At 37.1% G+C, this 18643-nt stretch overlaps 2 protein-coding genes across 2 annotated transcripts in view; one reads left to right on the forward strand and one right to left on the reverse strand.

Annotated features, from left to right (window-relative positions):
* The window catches only part of LOC114478834 (semaphorin-6B-like), a 55471-nt gene extending 53199 nt beyond the window's left edge, over nucleotides 1-2272 (forward strand). The window contains exon 17 of the mRNA XM_028472120.1: nucleotides 1100-2272. Coding sequence (XP_028327921.1) covers nucleotides 1100-2106 — 1007 coding nt within the window. The 3' untranslated portion in view covers nucleotides 2107-2272. The remainder of the gene's footprint in view (nucleotides 1-1099) is intronic.
* Nucleotides 2273-10163: 7891 nt separating this feature from the next.
* On the reverse strand, nucleotides 10164-12486 carry LOC114479533 (lysophosphatidic acid receptor 4). Its single transcript, XM_028473267.1, has 2 exons — nucleotides 12390-12486; nucleotides 10164-11024 (listed from the first exon to the last, which is right to left on the reverse strand). The coding sequence occupies exons 1-2, from the start codon at nucleotides 12390-12392 to the stop codon at nucleotides 10164-10166; spliced, it is 864 nt and encodes a 287-aa protein (XP_028329068.1). The 5' UTR covers nucleotides 12393-12486.
* Nucleotides 12487-18643: the final 6157 nt, after the last annotated feature.

Below are 18643 nucleotides of genomic sequence, written 5' to 3' on the forward strand. Positions count from 1 at the left end.
GTTTTTGGGTCATTTTGAATCTTATTTTGTCATTTTCTGTGTTTTTGTTGTAATTTTGTCATTTTTTCTCTCATTTAATATGGTTTCAAAGTCTCATTTTGTGTCTTTTTCTCTAATTTTGTGTGTTTTTATTGTTATTTCCCCCTTTTGTGTATTTTTGTTATAATTTGTATATCTTTCTCTCATTTATTCTGCTTTTAGAGCCATTTTGTGTAATATTCTCTTTTTGTTTTATGGTCATTTTGAGTCTTTTTCTGTCATTTTGTGTGTTTATTGTGTCATTTTGGCATAAGCAGACACACATTAAGAACAGATCTAAACAGATTATTAAAACAAATTAAATACAGAAAAAAACTTTACTACTGATACCACATTTTTGGTTTTCTTTTCACGGAATACCGTATAACCCCGCAAATAAACTCTGCTACCGAGGACCTCATTCATGCTTTAAAATATAAAGTGTATCTTAAACTTTCTCAAATGTGCTGCAGTAATCGGTAATGTGATGAATTATAGGTGAAATTGGCTGAAGGCATAATAAACACAGACAAGGGACAACATTTTGTAATTTTTAAGGTTTTTTTTTAAAAGCGTTTCGATAGTTAATTTCTTTTAATGTGATATTTATGGCCTGCAGCGTGCGTACTGAGGCTGATATTAACGTCACGTCTCCAGGATCTCTGCTGTAAAGTAGTTCTCAGCGCACACGGGGGGGCAGACGTCACCTGCTCAGTAGCTGATCCTCTTCCACAAAACGCTTCTTAAAGTCCATTTTTTGACCTGTTTTGCTCTACCTCAGATGAGAGGAAGAAGATTTTAATCTTGAAAAAGCTTCTTTTCTTGTTTGACCTCAGTGGGCGTGGCCTCCGAAACAGGACGGCGTAACATGGTAATGACGATCGAGTTCAGTCGTTGCATTTATCAACAAACGACCACTGGGATTGGTCAGTTACGAATGTTTCATGAATCACACGTTGGTCCTGTCGTACGACCAAACGTGAGCTCAAATTTGCACCTGTTTTCACCCAAGGTTGATAAATGAGGGCCACGGAGTTTGTTGTTGCTGCTCATTTGAAACTCGTTTCTTCTTCTCTGACAGGAATCTTGCAGCAGAGTTTGCTCATCGAACCGGAAAGCTTGGTTTCCCTCAACCTCCTGGTGGCGTCTGCAGTGTCAGCGTTCACCATCGGGGCGGCGCTCTCCGGCCTGGCCGTTTGCTGGATCATGGCCCACAAGCCGTCCAACCGTCGCCACGGCAACTCCTCCCAGTCGTCACTGCAGCGGCGAGAACGCGGACTGCTGAGCAACGGCGGCGGGATGGGCGGCTCCGTCCTGAGCGTGACTCGGCAGGGAGGTGGGGGGGAGCGCTCCTGCACCCAGGGTGGGGAGACCCTGTTTGTCATGCCCAATGGCTGGGTGAAGTCCGGAGAGCTGGACCCCGGGTTCCTGCCCACGCCGGAGCACACTCCGCAGCAGAAGCGGCGAGGCCTCCGACTGTCCGACTCCAACTCGGGAGGGTGGGACACCAGCCAGACGTACCTGGGGGGAGGATCTGTAGGCCTGGGCTCCCCCTGCCGTATTCCCCCCTCCGTCTACCTGACCACTAGACTCTTCCAGCAAGGCGGAGGTGGGAGACACGGCGGGGACGGCCGAGGCAACGACACGCCGCGTCAGCATTACGTCTGCCTGAGTAAGCAGGAAAAGGGAGGTAAGGGGACGCCCAAGGCGCCCCTCCGGAAGTCCGCGGGGGAATACGTGTACCCCATGACCCCCCAGGACTCCCCAGAGCGCCGTAGGGTAGTGTCGGCGCCCACCGCCCCCGCCGACTACAGCGAGCCTATGCCTCTGCGCTGGCCGGCCCAGGAGGGATACATCCTCAGCAGCCACGGCATGGTGCCCGTGGCCCTGCCCCCGCCCAACATGTCCGCCCCCAGTCAGCAGCCCTACGTGTCCCAGCAGCATCAGCAGCACCAACACGCCCCCCCAGGGCTGAGCCGGGCCATGCTGAGGGCGGCCCTGGAGAGGGCCGAGCTGGGCGAGCTGATGGATCTGAGCCAGCTGATGAGTAAGAAGAACTGCAGTGACAGGACTCAGACGGGACAGTGACTGTGGAGCTCCATCCAACACGACCTCCCCTCCTCCCACACCCAACCCCCATCCTACCCTTGGGATCCTTGTCAGACTCTCCATTCTCTCCTTATAAATGGCCGCTGGGCGCGTCACTCACACGCCGGCTGATGCTAATTGGTCAGCTGGAGTGAGGTTGTTGCTGTGTCTGCATTGCAGAGCTGCCTCTATCCAGGGAGGGTGGGGGGGGTGGGAGCAGAGATGGTGGGGGGGGGGGGGGTGGACTCAGCAGTTTAAAGCTGCCTTGACTTTGCAGATGAACTGAACTGAAGCTGCTGATGCAAAGTTCTCCTCCTTTGTATAAAAACCAATCAGACTCTCAAGCAGCTACTGAAGTCTGACTAAACCAGTGTTTTTCAACCTTGAGTTCATGACCCCATTTGGGGTCACCTGTAACGTCCAGTACAGTGGTTCCCAAACTTGCCACTGTCCCATACCTCTTTAGACATTTATGACTTTCCTTCTCATAATTATGACTTTCTTTCTCATAATTATGACTTTATATTTCATAATTATGACTTTCTTTCTTATAATTGTCATAGTGATTTTTTATATTTTTAGTGACTGAAACACACTTCCATACAAACGTGATCAAAAGCAAATTGTAAAAAAAATTACAAATCTTGGGGGGACATCAGAAAATTGTGATATCGTAAAGGGGCCACAATCCAAAAAAGGTTGGGAACCACTGGACTAAACAGTACTTCCTGTTCTTCTTCTTCTTCTGTGTCGCTGCACACGAGCAGCTCTTACATACCAGTGTTTTTTGCAGGTTGGTATAAAACTCTTCTCTGTTCTGGCCAAGCATGAGAAACGTTTTCTCCACGTTGGACCATAACTCACATCCGTGTGGAGAGAGAGGGCAGAGCGCCAGACTTTTGACGAGTCAGCTCTTTTTTTCCCCTGCCAACTGCATGTTCCTTCAAACTAAACGACCTCAGCTCAGCTGTTCATCTCCTTCTTCTCCTTCTTCTTCTTCAAATCTGTGTACGCTTTAATGGTCAATAATTCTACGACAAGGACACGGAACAGGTTTGCACAGCAGAGCTGAACGAGAAAACCATTCATTTTTCTTTTTTTTTTTTGAGGATGGAGAGGAAATTTGGTGCAATATGAGAACACTTAATCATTCACGGTCACGTCAAAGTGTTTTTTATTTTCTCTCTGTGCATCACAGCGCAGTTTATTCCACCGAAGCCCACAATAGGTCAAGGTCACACAGGCATAAACTGAATAAATAAAAACGCAAACATTCCAAGATTTTTGGCCCCAAGAAACCATGAGATAAAAAAAGAACGCTAACATAAGCAGATTTAAAAAAAAAAAAAAAAAAATCAGTTAATTTAATGTTGGCTCTCACGGTTGGTGATTTTGTTGTCGTAAGCAACAATAGATGCAAACGTTTTTATTTAACAGAGTTCTGTAATTACAGGATGCGCAATTACAATGGCCCCAAAAAACTCACAACACAACATAAAATATATAATAACACAAAATAAAGAACACAAAATAAACCACCTTAAGTTCTTATAATATTGGAACTTTATTCTTCTCATTTTACAAGTTTGGTCCTGTTATATTTTAAGTTTACGTCTGTAATATTACAACTTTATTTTTTACAATATTACAACTTTATTTTTTACAATATTACAACTTTATTTTTTACAATATTACAACTTCAGTTTTTCTCAAATTATTACAACTTTATTCATGTAATAGTACGACTTTATTCTGAAATTATTACAGCTTTATTCTCCAATTTTTACAGCTTTATTTTTGTAATAATTTGACTTTATTCTGAAATCATAAACTTAATGTTTGTAACAACACAAAAGTAGCCCAGCAGTCAATTTTTATTTAATTTTTTCATGTACCTACTTCCATTGTTGGTGTTTACCGTGTCACGGTCTGTGTTTACCTCCGTACTGAGATTCTCTTACAATCTCAGTACGTGACCGCTACGTACTGAGATGTACCCGTGCTGGATTAGATTACTGATCTTAAAAAATGCTTCATACATCACATCAGTCGATCAATGATTAAAAAAAATTGTTATCTTGATCAGATTTATATGAATACAACAGCTTATTACTGTAAAAACCGCATATAATAAATTATTAAACATATATTTTTTTAAACAAACATTGCTTTGAAATTGAATTTTCAATCTCAGCATGGCGGAAGTAGCAAAGATTCATTTTTCCAGTAGTGCGCGTGCTCATAATCGATCTCAGTACGACTGGGTTGAATTTTTGCTCAAAAATAATAATTAATTTTGTTTATTTTTGTTTTCAAAGTGAACAGACACGTGTTTTATTTGTTTATTGGATTTTGTTATAATCTCAGTACGGAGGTAAACTCAGACCGTGACACTGGGCTGCTTTCGTTTTGTGTTGCCTTGTGAGTTTTTAGGGTCACCGTACTCAATAGCTTATAAAATAAAATGACGATTATTATGACGATACACACATCCCCACAACAACAAAACAAGAAAATCACAATTTAATTCTATTAAACTTTTTTTTTAAATCAACATTTTGTAACAGTTAAAAAAAAAACAATTAAAAAAGATCTAAAGTCAAAACCTTTAATGGGAAAACATTTTTTGGTGATGTGAAAATATGACAATAATTAGACTTTGATTCCAAAATATTTCCTTTAAGTTAGCAGCTTTTATTTATGCATTTAACATATATTATTATTATAACCTCAGTTATTTTTTTTAATAATTTTTAAAAGTGGGTGCCAAACCGAACTGAAGAATGACTTACTGATGCCTGAACACTGAAGCAAAACAAAACAAAAACTGTGTGAAAGTTGTGATACAGTTCCATGAAGGAGCTGGTGTGAGTTCTCTTTAGCTGCTGATTATGACTCGTTACAGTAAACGTGTGATTTCTATGCCTTCGACCTCACACACACACACGCTGAGAATATGTTGGATTTGTTTAGTCGAGGTGTAACTGACAATGTTTAGAAATGACTTCCCTACACCAAGGGTTCTCAACCTTGGGGTCAGGACCCCATTTAGGGCCGTGAGACACTGGGATTGGGTCACCAGATGCCTTCAAGTAACCCAAGAATATTTTTTTTTTTTTTTTTTACAATTTGAGCACATTTTCACCCTTTTTCTACACCAAACTTTCCATATTTTTGTTCCTTTTTTGCATTTTTTCTACATTTCTCCCATTTCTGACACTTTCACATCACATTTTAATGCCTTTTCTGCACATTTTTTCACCTTTCAAGACATTTTCAGCATTTATTAACCCTTTCCACCACGTTTCCACCTAATGTCACATATGTTGAACTATTATTGTCACTTTTAACCTCTTTTCATCATATTAGATAATTGTTCCTACTTTTTAAATTACATTAGCCCAACCCACAATCCCTACATTTAACTTTTAATACAATGTTGAAACTTTGAACCCTTTCTTACGACCTTTTCTGTCCGTTTTTTGCCTTTGCGACTTTTTCGAACATGTTTAAAATACATGTTCAGCACTTATAAACTCTTTCCACCTATCATCACATATGTTGACCCATTATTGTCACTTTTAACCTCTTTTCACCATATTTCATGATTATTTTTGATAATTTGTCATGACCAATATTTGGTGGTTTAAACTAATTGTTCCTAATACGTACAATATTAACTCCTTGAACCATTTTTACCACTTTTTCTGTCCATTTTTATCCACTCTAATTTTAAACAATTTCTGTGGTTTTTAAAATTCTATTTCACCTCCTTTTCCACCATTTTTGGTCACTTTGAACCATTTTATTAGTGATTAAAACCAGGATTTCCATCTTTAAGATGATTATAATAATAATAATAAACGTTCCTGGATAACAGTGGATATTATTCAGATGAATAAATAAATGTGGTTATCACAGATTCATAGAACAATGGACCATCATTTTACTGACTTTATGGATGGACCCCAAACATCTCTCCCCTTTATTCCCCCTTATAGATGGTCCTGTCTCCACATGGGGGTCCTCGGTCTCTGGCACCTTGATTTTGGCAGTCATGGGCTAAAAAAAGGTTGAGAACCACTGCGATAACATGCTGTACTGTAGATATGTAAGAATGACAATTGGACCTTGTTTTTATTTGCTATTAATGCTGTGGTTAGCAAAGAGAAACACCTTCATTGGCTGGATTAGACGTGAGGGAACACTGTGTGGATCATTTCCCATCATATCTGCCTTCATCATGAATGTCTCGTCTTGTTAAAAAGTGATTGTTTTGTCAAAGCCAACCAACTGCCACCATCAAGAATCTATTCTTCAAAGGCACGTCTGCATCTAATCCCTCACAGATCGAATGTACTCGTTGTTTTTACCGAGCGTGGCCAACACTCTGTGCGTTAATAATTAAAAGCACAACACTGCGTCATTACCTGTGAAGGAGGAACTTGTACTTTAAACATTTGTGAATAGTGTAAATATTCACCCTGAATGTATCGCTGTATCCGTTTATGGGGGGAGGGTGGACATGGTGGCCGTTCGTGGCCTTTTTCAGACTGTGTTTGAAGTGTGAGACTTTGATTTTGATTTTTTATTTTCCTTTCAGTGACACTGCTGTGAATAAGATGTAAGTTCAGTGTTTGCGTGACTTTGGCTCTTTTCCTTCCTTGTGTTAGAATAGAGTCGCAGCCTTTCACCGATGCCTGCTACGTTTTATTGCAGTCGCTGTAAGCCACTGCTAATATAATAACCATCAATCTTTGGGGTACTGCTATTAAATGGCATTATACAATAGACTGCTGCTACTGTGCTGTGTGATTCTAAATGCACCTTTATGAACGTTAACGCACAATTATATCTATAATTATATATGTGCAAATCCAACAGATCAAAACTTATTAGCTTCATTACTGCAGATTGATTATGGAGTTAAAATGATGTCAAAACGTATTTTACTCACGCTCAACAGTTCACGAAAAAACTCAGCATGGTTTGCAAATACAAAAGCTAATTCACAAAGTAATGCATTTTGTTTTACAAATAAGAAACATACCTATCAAACAGATATGGCATGTTTCACACTTACAAAACATAATTCGCAAAGTAATGCATTTGGTTTTGCAAACAAGAAACACACCTATCGAACCTAATAAACAAATACCTATCAAACAAATATATGTTTCACGCATACAAAACATCTTTTGCAAAGTAATGCAATTTGTTTTGCAAATATTAAACATATCAATCAAACAAATACTGCATGTTTCACACAAACAAAACATAAATCAATCAATCATAAAGTGAAAAAAATGCATAAAAATCAAAAACCTATCAAAGCTATCAAACAAATATGGCATGTTTTACACAAACAAAACATAACACAAAGTAATGCATTGAAATTTGCAAATAAGAAACACACCTATCAAACAAATATGGCATGCTTCACACATACAAAAAAAAAAAAAACATGTCTGTAATTTCAAATAAAAAAATCTTTCAAGTACAAACTAAAATATTTGAAGTAAAAGTACAAAACACAACATTTTGTCCACGTTGAAGGTTTACCGACATTTGTGTGCAGGAAATTAGCACAAAAAGTAATGTGACAGTTTTTTGTAGTTGTAGAATTTTTTATAATCATTATACTTGCACAACTGTAACACCCCATTGCACTCTCACCTTAAAATAGTCAACCATTCCACACCCCTTTCATTGTCCTACCCTGACTCCCTCTTCCCTGTTCCCTTCCCCCTCACCTAGGTGTAACATTACCCTTTCTTTTTATTTCCTGCCTTTAATAAAGTTTTTTTTTACCCTTTCTTAGGGAGGACTGATGATGGTCACAAATATACAATAAAATAAATGTATTTACTTAATTGCAACAATAGAACACGCATAGCTGTCCCAAAAAGATTGCAGTACATGTAGCGTTGACCTTAGAGAGCTTGTGCAGACAAGGTAAAAAAAATAAATTTAGTTTTTAATTGATGAAATGTTTGTTTGAAAGTTTAAAACATATTGTATTTGTTTGATTGGTACATTTCTTATTTGCAAAACAAAATGCATTGGTTTGTGAATGCCATTTTTCTATGTGCAAACCACGCTGAGTTTGTTTGTCAACCGTTGGGCGTGAGTAAAACATGTTTTGTGTGAAGTTATGGCCAGGTTTTATTTGTTTGTTTGTTTGTTTTTGTAAAATAAGACCTAACTTTAATCCTCACAGTTTCAGATGGAAAGTCTAAAACAAGCTACTTTAAAAATGATTGGGTCTGATATACATCCTCCAGCCACCAGAGGGAGCTAGAGGTCTTTTATTTTTTGTTTTACTTTGAAAGCAGTGAAATGGCCTGAGTTCATAATGGAGGCCTTGAAGATCAAAGAACATCATTTATCATCAGTTCCTGAACAAAGACTGATTGTTGTGTAGAGAGAGAATGTAGAGAATTGTTCTTATGTTCTTTTTTTGGAATGCAGACACAGACCAAAGCAGGTCAACAGGTAGAATGAGTTGGAGAATAGGTATTTAACACACACACACACACACACACACACACACACACACACACACACACACACACACACACACACACACACACACACACACACAGGGTGTTTTCTCATATCCTCGTCCACTTCCTGTTCATCTTAACTTTTTTCAGACTTTATTCCAGTAAATTTCCCTTTTTTCCTAATTTTTGCAAGTTTTTTTTTTTTTTACACTTATTTTGCCAAATAAATACCACTTGTTTCCCCTTCTTTATTCCACATTTTTGCCCTTTTTCACTGTTTGCCACATTTTGCCGATCAAAGTTACCCTTTTCCATTACATACCACCTGGTCCTTCTTTATTTACCCATTTTTTGGCCACTCTTAACTGCTTTTGGTCCATTTTAGTCACTTTTCACTCTTTTCTTACCACTTTTGGACCATTATTGACGACCTGTTACCATGTCTGCCTCCACTTGCTTGTACAAAAGAAATGTAGCGGTCCGAACCGGCCCACCTCGGAACGATGCCCGGTATGCCAGATGTCCGGTCCACCCCTGCCTTTTTTTCTGCAACTACACCAAACTTGCCATATTTTAACCTATTTTCATCACTTTTTCTTGCCATATTTTACTTCTCCATCAAATTTCAATGCCTTTTCTACACATTTTTTCCACTTTAAACCCTTTCCATCACTTTTCTACATATGTTGACCCATTATTGTGATTTTTAACTTCTTTTCGCCGTATTTCATGCTTATTTTAGACATTTTAACCACATTCATTATTTGCCAGTTTAAACTAATTGTTCCTCCTTTTCAAAGTACATTACCCCAACGGCCAACCCCCTTCCCCCCATTTCTGCCACTGTATTGATGTAAAGCGCTTTGAGTGTATGAAAAAGCACTATATAAAATCCAATGCATTATTACTTTGAACCTTTTTTTTTACCACTTTTTCTGTCCATTTTCACCAAATTTTCCACCATTTTTGATCACTTTTAACCAATTTTAACCCCTAAAAAGGTTCAAAGTGGTAGATATGGGGGGAGTGGAGGTTTGGGTAATGTAATTTAAAAAGTAGGAACAATTACTTTAAACTGGCAAATAATGGGCATTACAAGTTGTTAATGTGGCTAAATTGGCAAAAATAATCATGAAATATGGTGAAAATGTGATTAAAAGTGACAATAATGGGTCAACATATGTGACATGTGGTGGAAAGGGTTTATTAGGGCTGAAATTGTCTTGGAAGTGGAAAACAATGTGTAGAAAAGGCATTGAAATTTGATGGAGAAGTGTCAGAAATGGGAGTAATGTAGCAACAATACATTAAAAGGAGCAAAAATATGGCAAGAAAAAGTGATGAAAATAGGTTAAAATATGGTGAGTTTGGTGTAGTTGCAGTAAAATGGTCAAAATAAGCAAAAATGGTTTAGTTTATAGTTTATTGAAGGCATCTGACGACCGTCCCCCTCCCAGTGTATCCCCAAGGTTGAAAACCCCTGCTTTAAAGGGCCGGATTTACCGTAGTTTAACACGTGCATGAACGAAACTGACAAATGAATGCTGTGGATCACTTATAAGAGCTTTTTAAAAGGAAATAATAGCTGATTGAATCAAAGCAGCAGTTTGTGGAAGCGATCCATTCAGAAACGAGAAAGTTGACGTGTGCAGGTGGATGTGCACATTTCCAGTTGGGCAGATATTCGTTGAAGTGGTTGACGAGGAATCCAACGTGAACCGGTGTGAAACAGAGGACGAACACCACCATGTTGGCTGTTATTATGCTGATGACTCTCTTCATTTCATCTCTGTTTGGAGCCTTCCGTAAAATGCGTACGATCTGACTAAAACACAACACCAGGATCAGGAGCGGCACCAGGAAACCTAGGACTATCAGGATTGCAACAAAGTGTTTAGTGAGTGGTTTGTCTTCAACTCTTTCATAGCATGTCCAGAGCTTGTCGGGATGGTTTTCATCGTGGTAAATCACACACAAAGCCACCAGAAGTCCCCAACACACCAAACTCACAACAACAGCCGTAGTTTTCTTCCTCCTCCAGGCCCTGGCCTGTATTGGGAACCTGATGAGCAGAAAACGGTGGACACTGATGACGGCAGTGGTCCAGATGCTGGCGTACATGTTGATGAAATGCATGGAGATGAGAACGGAACACAGGAGAGTTTTGGGCAAACAGAAGAAAGCGTCGTAGATGCGAAAAGGAAGGAACACGATGAGGGCGGTGTCGGCGACGACCAGGTTGAGCATGTAGATGTGCGTGTTCGTCCACATGTTCCTTTTGGAGAGGAAGGCGTGCAGAGCAGCAGCGTTGACCAGGAAACCCAGAAGGAACACAAAGCTGTAGGCCACGCCCTGAAGGACGTCCACCGTGCATTTAGTGTGGTTAGTGCTGCAGTTTGTTATCTGCAGGTCCTGCGTTTGAATTAATAACACGTATGTTACTGTGGATACGCTACAAATACAAGAACAAGTTATTGATAGAAGCCATGTGAGTGCAGCAACAAATAATGAAATAAATTTATAAATTCACAGAAAAATACACAAAATGACAAAATATACACAAAATGACCAAAAAAAAAAAAAAAAAAAAAAAATATATATATATATATATATATATATATATATATATATATATATATAAAACCACACTTAATGTCTCAAACAAACATAATGACTCAAAAGTCTCACAAAAATTTAACAGTGATGAAGAAATACTAAAAACAGCAAAAGAAATACAGAAAAAGACACCAAATGACACCAAGTACCCACAAAATAACAACAAACACGCACAGCTCGATAAAAACACACAAAATGATGAGAAAAATTCCTAAAATTACAATGAAAACAAAATAACAACAAAAGTAATCATTTGGAAAAACACACAAGCTGACAACAGAAAGGTATAAATTGACAGAAAAATACACAAAATAATAAGAAAAAAACACAAAATGACAACAAAAAATACACAAATAACTGAAGTATACACAAAACAACAACAAATTTACAGAAAATGAACCACAAATGCACAAATCGACAACAAAAACCTCATAAAATACATACAATGACAAGAACCCACAAAATAAGAAAAACACAAAACAATCAAATCCACAACATAAATGACAGAATATACACATATTTACAAAAATAAAACACAAAATATAACAAAAACACACAACACACAAATACATAAGATGACTTCAAAGTCAGATAAAATGCCCAAAGAAATACTACAATATTCACAAAATGCCAACAAAATGATGAAGAAATATTAAAAAACAACAAAAATACAGAAAAATACACAAACTTATAACAAGAACACAGAAAATAACAAAAACACACACGTCCCAAAATGACAGAAGCATTCCCAAACAAAAAGAACAATACAGAAAATGACTACAAAAACACCAAAATCCACATGAAAAACTCAATAAAAACACAGAATGACTAGAAAAAATCCTAAAATAAACAAAAAAATCTACAAAATTACAACAAGAACAAACAAAATAATAACAAAAGCACAAGTATGGATTTGATGAGCACACTAAATAACTTAAAACCCACAAAACACAAATAAAACCAGATAAAAAAAGGACAACAAATAAGGACAAAATCCTTTCTTCTTTTCTGTATTAAAGATTAATGTTAATGTGAATGTTGATAGGGTCACATTTTTCACATTTTTTTGCATCCACTGTAATACAAGTTGCCCATTTTTGCTTTAGAAGATGATTAAACAGTTTTTCCCCTAAAAAAAAAAAAAAAAACACCAAAACTTACCATTTGTGTTTATTGGTGTTAAATCGTAGTGTGAGATGATGTGAACAGCTGCATCAGCGCGTCTGTATATGTCTATATGTGTCTGTAAATGTATGTATGTGTCTGTATGTCACGTTAACATCTCACACTTCCTCTTGTAATGTTTGTCTGTCACTCTGTGGTTGAAACAAATTTAATGTGAAGCAGCAAAAACACGCTCACAAACCACACGACTGCATCACACACTGATGGATCGACGTGGTTGGGTTTCATTTGATTCATTGGAAAGTGAATGCATGTAAAGTGAAATACTGCCATGGAGGAAGTGGAGAGAAAAAATAGTTTGCTGCGGTGTTGATGTGAAAACTAAAGGTCAAGAGTGAAAATGCTGGGTAGACATACGTGCATGTGGTGGTTTCAGATAAAAAGATTCACCGTGGAAGACATTTAAAAAGATTGTTTTTGTTTGCCAGGAAAAGTGGAGTTTGTGTGCCAGCTCTGACTGAAAACACCTTCACGTTATCAAAGCAAAACCAGAATGTGTCACTGAGTCAAAACAGAATAAAAAAACTGACACAAACGCTTGATTGAAGCGGTTTGTGGGCTGAAGAAGACGTGCTGGCATCCTGAGCTGTTTCCTGAGTTTTAGTCAACGTGTCCTCTTCAGTGTGTCTCTGTTTAATCACAGAAACAGGAGGAAAAATACACACACACGGCTTCAGGAAAACACACAAAATGACTAGAAAAATCCCTAAAATGTACAAACAAAACTAGGCAAGACCTGTGTTCGCAAGGCAAATACGTATTATTCAATTGAAAATTGGCAAAAATAACAACCTGTATCTGTATTTGTTGACAATTAAATTGAAAGTAATAATGCAGGAAAAACAGGACTGACCTTGACTTTAAATATGACCTTGAGTGAAGGTCACATGTTGAAAAGATATGTTGTTCAATGGTACCAGTCTGAGCACTGTATCTTAATTTGTGGCCAAGTTATGAGGGAAAAGTATTTTTTGGTTTTGGCGTACTGGGAGCGTTGAGGTCTCACTTTGTTCACTTTTCTGAAGAGTTAAATTACTTTAAATATGACCTCGAGTGAAAGGAAATGTTGTTCAATGGTACTAGTGGCCAAGTTATATGGAAACAATTATTGTTTTTGTTTTGCCTGAGCTTCGTCGTACTGAGAGTGTGGTGGTCTCACTTTGTTCACTTTTCAAAGCAAGTTGCAGAAGAAAAATAAGAATTTGGCAATTTTCAATTGCCAAATACAATCATATCAAAAGCGCAAGCAGTGATTTGAAAAACACAAAAAACTACAACAATATAAATCCGAAATGCACAAATCGACAACAGAAGATCCTAAAACGACAGAAAAATATACAGAATAACAACAGAAACCTACAAAATAATAAGAAAAAGCCACAAAATGATGGAAGAACACACAAAGCAACAGCAAAAATTCAGAAAATTACATAAAATACACAAAATGACAAAAAAACAACAACATAGTATAAGAAAAGCACACTTAATGACTCCAACAACACACCACTGGCTCCAAAGTCACACTAATTGCCAACAAAATTGATGAATTAATTCAATTCAACTTTATTTGTATAGTACAATTTACAACAAAGTCATCTCAATGCGCTTATCAAAATATAAAATTCATAATAAGAAAGAAAAAACCCAACAAGATCCACATGAACAAGCATTTAGTGACAGTGGGAAGAAACAACTCCCTTTGAACAGGAAGAAATCACTGTTAGAACCAGGTTCAGAGGTGGCAGCCATCTGCGTGGACTGGTTGAGGTTAGTGGATAGAAGGACCAACAGAACAGGATAGAGAGATAGAACATCAGAGTGTCTCAGACTAGTTGAGCAGTGAACCACAGATCAGGAAGTGACATCATCAGCTTCAACACCTGAAACAGAGCAGAGAGAGAAGGACGAGGAGAAGACACTGACTGCAGAAAAACATGATACATTATTATCAAGTCAGCATGTGTTGGTCTTGGGCCTCACTCCCAGTGCCTAGTCAGCACTTATTATAAAGGTGATCAATCTCTCCCTGTTTATTGATAAGCTAACAGCGACTCTAAGGTCTGTAAATGTGACCGTTTATAGACAAGCCCATGTCCGCTCTATGGATGGATGAATGGATGGTTGGATGCATGGATGGATGAATGGATGGTTGGATGCATGGATGGATGGATGGATGGATGGATGGATGGATGGATGGATGGATGGATGGATCAATGGATGGATGCATGGATGGATGGATGGATGGATGGATGGATTGATGGATGGATGAATGGATCGATGGATGATGGATGGATGGATGGATGGATGGATGGTTGGATGCATGGATGGATGGATGGATCAATGGATGGATGCATGGAGGGATGGATGGATGGATGGATGGATGGATGGATGGATGGATGGATGAATGAATGAATGAATGAATGAATGAATGAATGAATGAATGAATGAATGGATGGATGGATGGATGGATGGATGGATGGATGGATGGATGGATCAATGGATGGACGCATGGATGGATGGATGAATGGAGGTATGGTTGGATGGATGGATGGATGGATGGATGGATGTTTCCTACATTTATCCTCCTCTGCAGCCCTGGTTTCCATCCATCACATGTCAGATCCACTTTGTCTGTAATTACACTCTTTATTTTGCACTTATTGCATTTCTTGGCAATTTTCACCAGTTTATTAAAAGCTGCTTCTCTTCGTGCCTCAAAGACATTTGTGCTCTGAAAAAAAAAAAAAAAAAAAATTCTAATATTGCACAGGATATGAAGAGGATTGAGTGTTTTTTGGATAGCGCCTGTTGTTGTCATTAATTTAGCTTTAAATCCCTGAAGACCAGAAGATGTTTCCCAGAACTGTTTCTGATGGATCTTTATGGATGTTTTTTTCCTCTGGCCTGTTTGTTCATTACCAGAGGTTTGGCTTCTTCTCTTTCCTTCCTTTGCTTTTCATTTCTCACTGTCTGCTAGTGTTTCAAATTGCCCTTTACACGTCAATGGAGGCGAGTTGGGGAGGGGGTGTGGTTTCCATTACTCTATAAAGTAGGTCAGTGATGACCCCCCCCCCACCCCCATGTAATGCAGACATTGCAACAGGGAAGTGTATTTCATAATCTTACATAACATTTATGTAACATATTGATTAAGAATGATAAATGTACTGTTTGTTTTTTAATGGAGCTGAAACGATTTCACATTTGTTTTGCCAATATGTGGCACTGATTGCATGTGTTAAAATAAACAGCAACTTTTTACAACATATAGCAACAAACCACGTTTAAAAAACGTATGTGTTACTTTTGACTTTTTTTGTAAAAACATGTCATTGTTAAATCTAAATCTAATTATTAACTCTAAATCTAAATCTAAAAGATAAATCTAAATGTTACATTTAAATATAATTGTTAAACCTAAATGCTAAATGTTAAATCTAAATCTAAATATCAAATCTAAAAGATAAATCTAAATGTTACATTTAAATATAAATGTTAAATCTAAATGTAAAATTTAAATGTAATTGTTAAATCTAAATGCTAAATGTTAAATCTAAATGCTAAATGTTAAATCTAAATGCTAAATGTTAAATCTAAATGCTAAATGTTAAATCTAAATGTTAAATGTTGGACCACAGATAGCTCCTAATGCAACAATGATGTTTAATTTTGGTACTTCCGGTGAAGTTGCATCGTATCTAAATATTCAGTTTCATCCTTGACATTTAGATTTAACATTTCACATTTAGGATCAACATTTAAGTTTAAATTTGGATTTAAAATTTAAATTTAACATTTAGATTTAACATTTAACATTTGGGTTTTGATTTAAATTTAAAATTTTGATTCAACATCTAGATTAAAAATGTAGCTTTAGAATTAGATTTAATATTTAGATTTAGATTTAACATTTACTGTCGATTTCACATTTAGGTTTAGATTTAGATTTAACATTTAGATTTAGGTTTACTGTAGATTTAACATTTAACATTTAGATTTAGATATAACATTTAGATTTAGATTTGATATTTAACGTCTGACAGCAAAAGATATAATTTACTTACACAAAAACAAAAAACTACAAAAAACAAATAATCTGATGATTTTACTTGGTAAATTTCACATCCCATAAATCTAAATTCCAGAAAACTAATCCACACTTTACATCATTCAGCATGTATGAGTGTAAATATTACATAGAATCCATCAAATTAATCAGTAATAAAGAAATGTATCCACACATTCAATTTGATAAATGATTTATTTAAAGATTGGAATTCTGACTATTTTATAACATCTTTAACGTTGACTGATCGACCTTATGTTTATTTTTATTTATTTATATATTGCTGTTGTTTATGATGTCATGTTTTATGCTCTTATTTAGCTAATTTTACTTATTTTACTGTTACTGAGTGTGTGTGTGTGTGTGTGTGTGTGCGTGTGTGTGTGTGTGTGTGTGTGTGTGTGTGTGTGTGTGTGTGTGTGTGTGTGTGTGTAGCATGTGTAGTGTGTGTGTGTAGCATGTGCAGCATGTGTAGTGTGTGTGTGTAGCATGTGTGTGTGTTTGTGTAGCGTGTGTGTAGCGTGTGTAGCGTGTGTGTGTAGCATGTGTAGCATGTGTAGTGTGTGTGTGTAGCATGTGTGTGTGTGTGTGTGTGTGTGTGTGTGTGTAGCATGTGTAGCATGTGTAGTGTGTGTGTGAAGCATGTGTAGCATGTGTGTGTGTGTGTGTGTGTGTGTGTAGCATGTGTAGCATGTGTAGTGTGTGTGTGTAGCATGTGTGTGTGTGTATGTGTGTGTGTAGCATGTGTGTGTGTGTGTGTAGCATGTGTAGTGTGTGTAGTGTGTGTGTTACTCAGCCAGTGCACTCTGATGTGTCTCTGGCTGTTTGTTGTAATTACACATTACATAATTTTTTTTGCTCCACCGTTACATAATGTTTTTGTGGATTTTCAATAAAAATATTTTTATGATCAGGATTCGTGCATATTTGCAGGAGCCTCCTTTAATAATACGACATGTTGGAATGGTGTTATTAAAATGTATACAGACACATCTTATATTATTGTAACACCAAAGATATTGTTCTCGTTGGAGTTCTTTTTTCTTTCTTCTACAACTGCTTTGTCGTGGAACTCCTGTTAAGTTATTAATGCAGCACCAATGACACGTATGTACAGTATATCTCATAGGGACAATGTCAAGGATGTACAGTCGACCTTTTTTGGAGCCAAAATGTCAAGGTCAAGGTCAATGTCGTGTCAAATGTTAAAAAACAACATTTTCCATATCTCTACGAATATTTATTGTACAATTTCAATTCTTACATTTATGAAAAGTTCAACTCAAGTGTAGTATTTTATATCATTGGACCAAAGTTGTACGACATACCAGTAAAAAGATCAGTTGGGGTCAAAGTTCATAACGTCACAAAAAAAATTTTAAATACTTTTTTCCCTATAAATTGGCCATAAATTGAGATCCAGTGCTCAGACTGGTACCATTGAACAACATTTCCTTTCAAAGTGTGACCTTGACCTTTGCTCAAGGTCATATTAAGGTCATGGTCAGTCTTCAGTTTTTCCTGCATTATTACTTTCAATTTAATTGGTAAAAATAACAAACTTGTCAACAAATCCAGATACAAGGCAAATGTATTTGTATAGAAACATTTCATACACAAGGCAACTCAATGTGCTTTAAAGTACTCAAAAAGTACAACAGACAACAGCTTAAAATCAATAAGAACATTAAAGTTGGCAACAAAACATTTAAAATCAGCAGTAAAAACATTTAAAATCATCAACAAACATCATCATCAACATGACCAAAAATCTCTCTCTCAATCATTCTCAATAGTGAATAAAAGTTCCTTTAACTTTGATTTCAAAATGTTCACATGTGATGCTGACTTCAGCTCTGCTGTAGTTTGTTTCACTTCTTTGCAGCATAACAACTGAACACAGCATCACCATGTTTGACATTTTTGCCAATTGTTTTTAAATCAGTCATAATTATCACCTGTGCATATGCATCAAATATGATCAAAGAGATTCGTTTTTTTAAGTTGAAAGTCCAAGTATACAACAGATTTGTCCCCTTTTTTGGTTTAGTTTGAGTAATTTTGTGCTGAAGACAAAATAAATCCCATAATGATCACGCAAATGGCCAAACTGCAAGTATTACATAAGCACTGCATGAAGTGGTGCAATCCCAACGCTAGATGT

This window comes from Gouania willdenowi, chromosome 17 (genome assembly GCF_900634775.1).
Source record: "Gouania willdenowi chromosome 17, fGouWil2.1, whole genome shotgun sequence".
NCBI lineage: Eukaryota > Metazoa > Chordata > Actinopteri > Blenniiformes > Gobiesocidae > Gouania > Gouania willdenowi.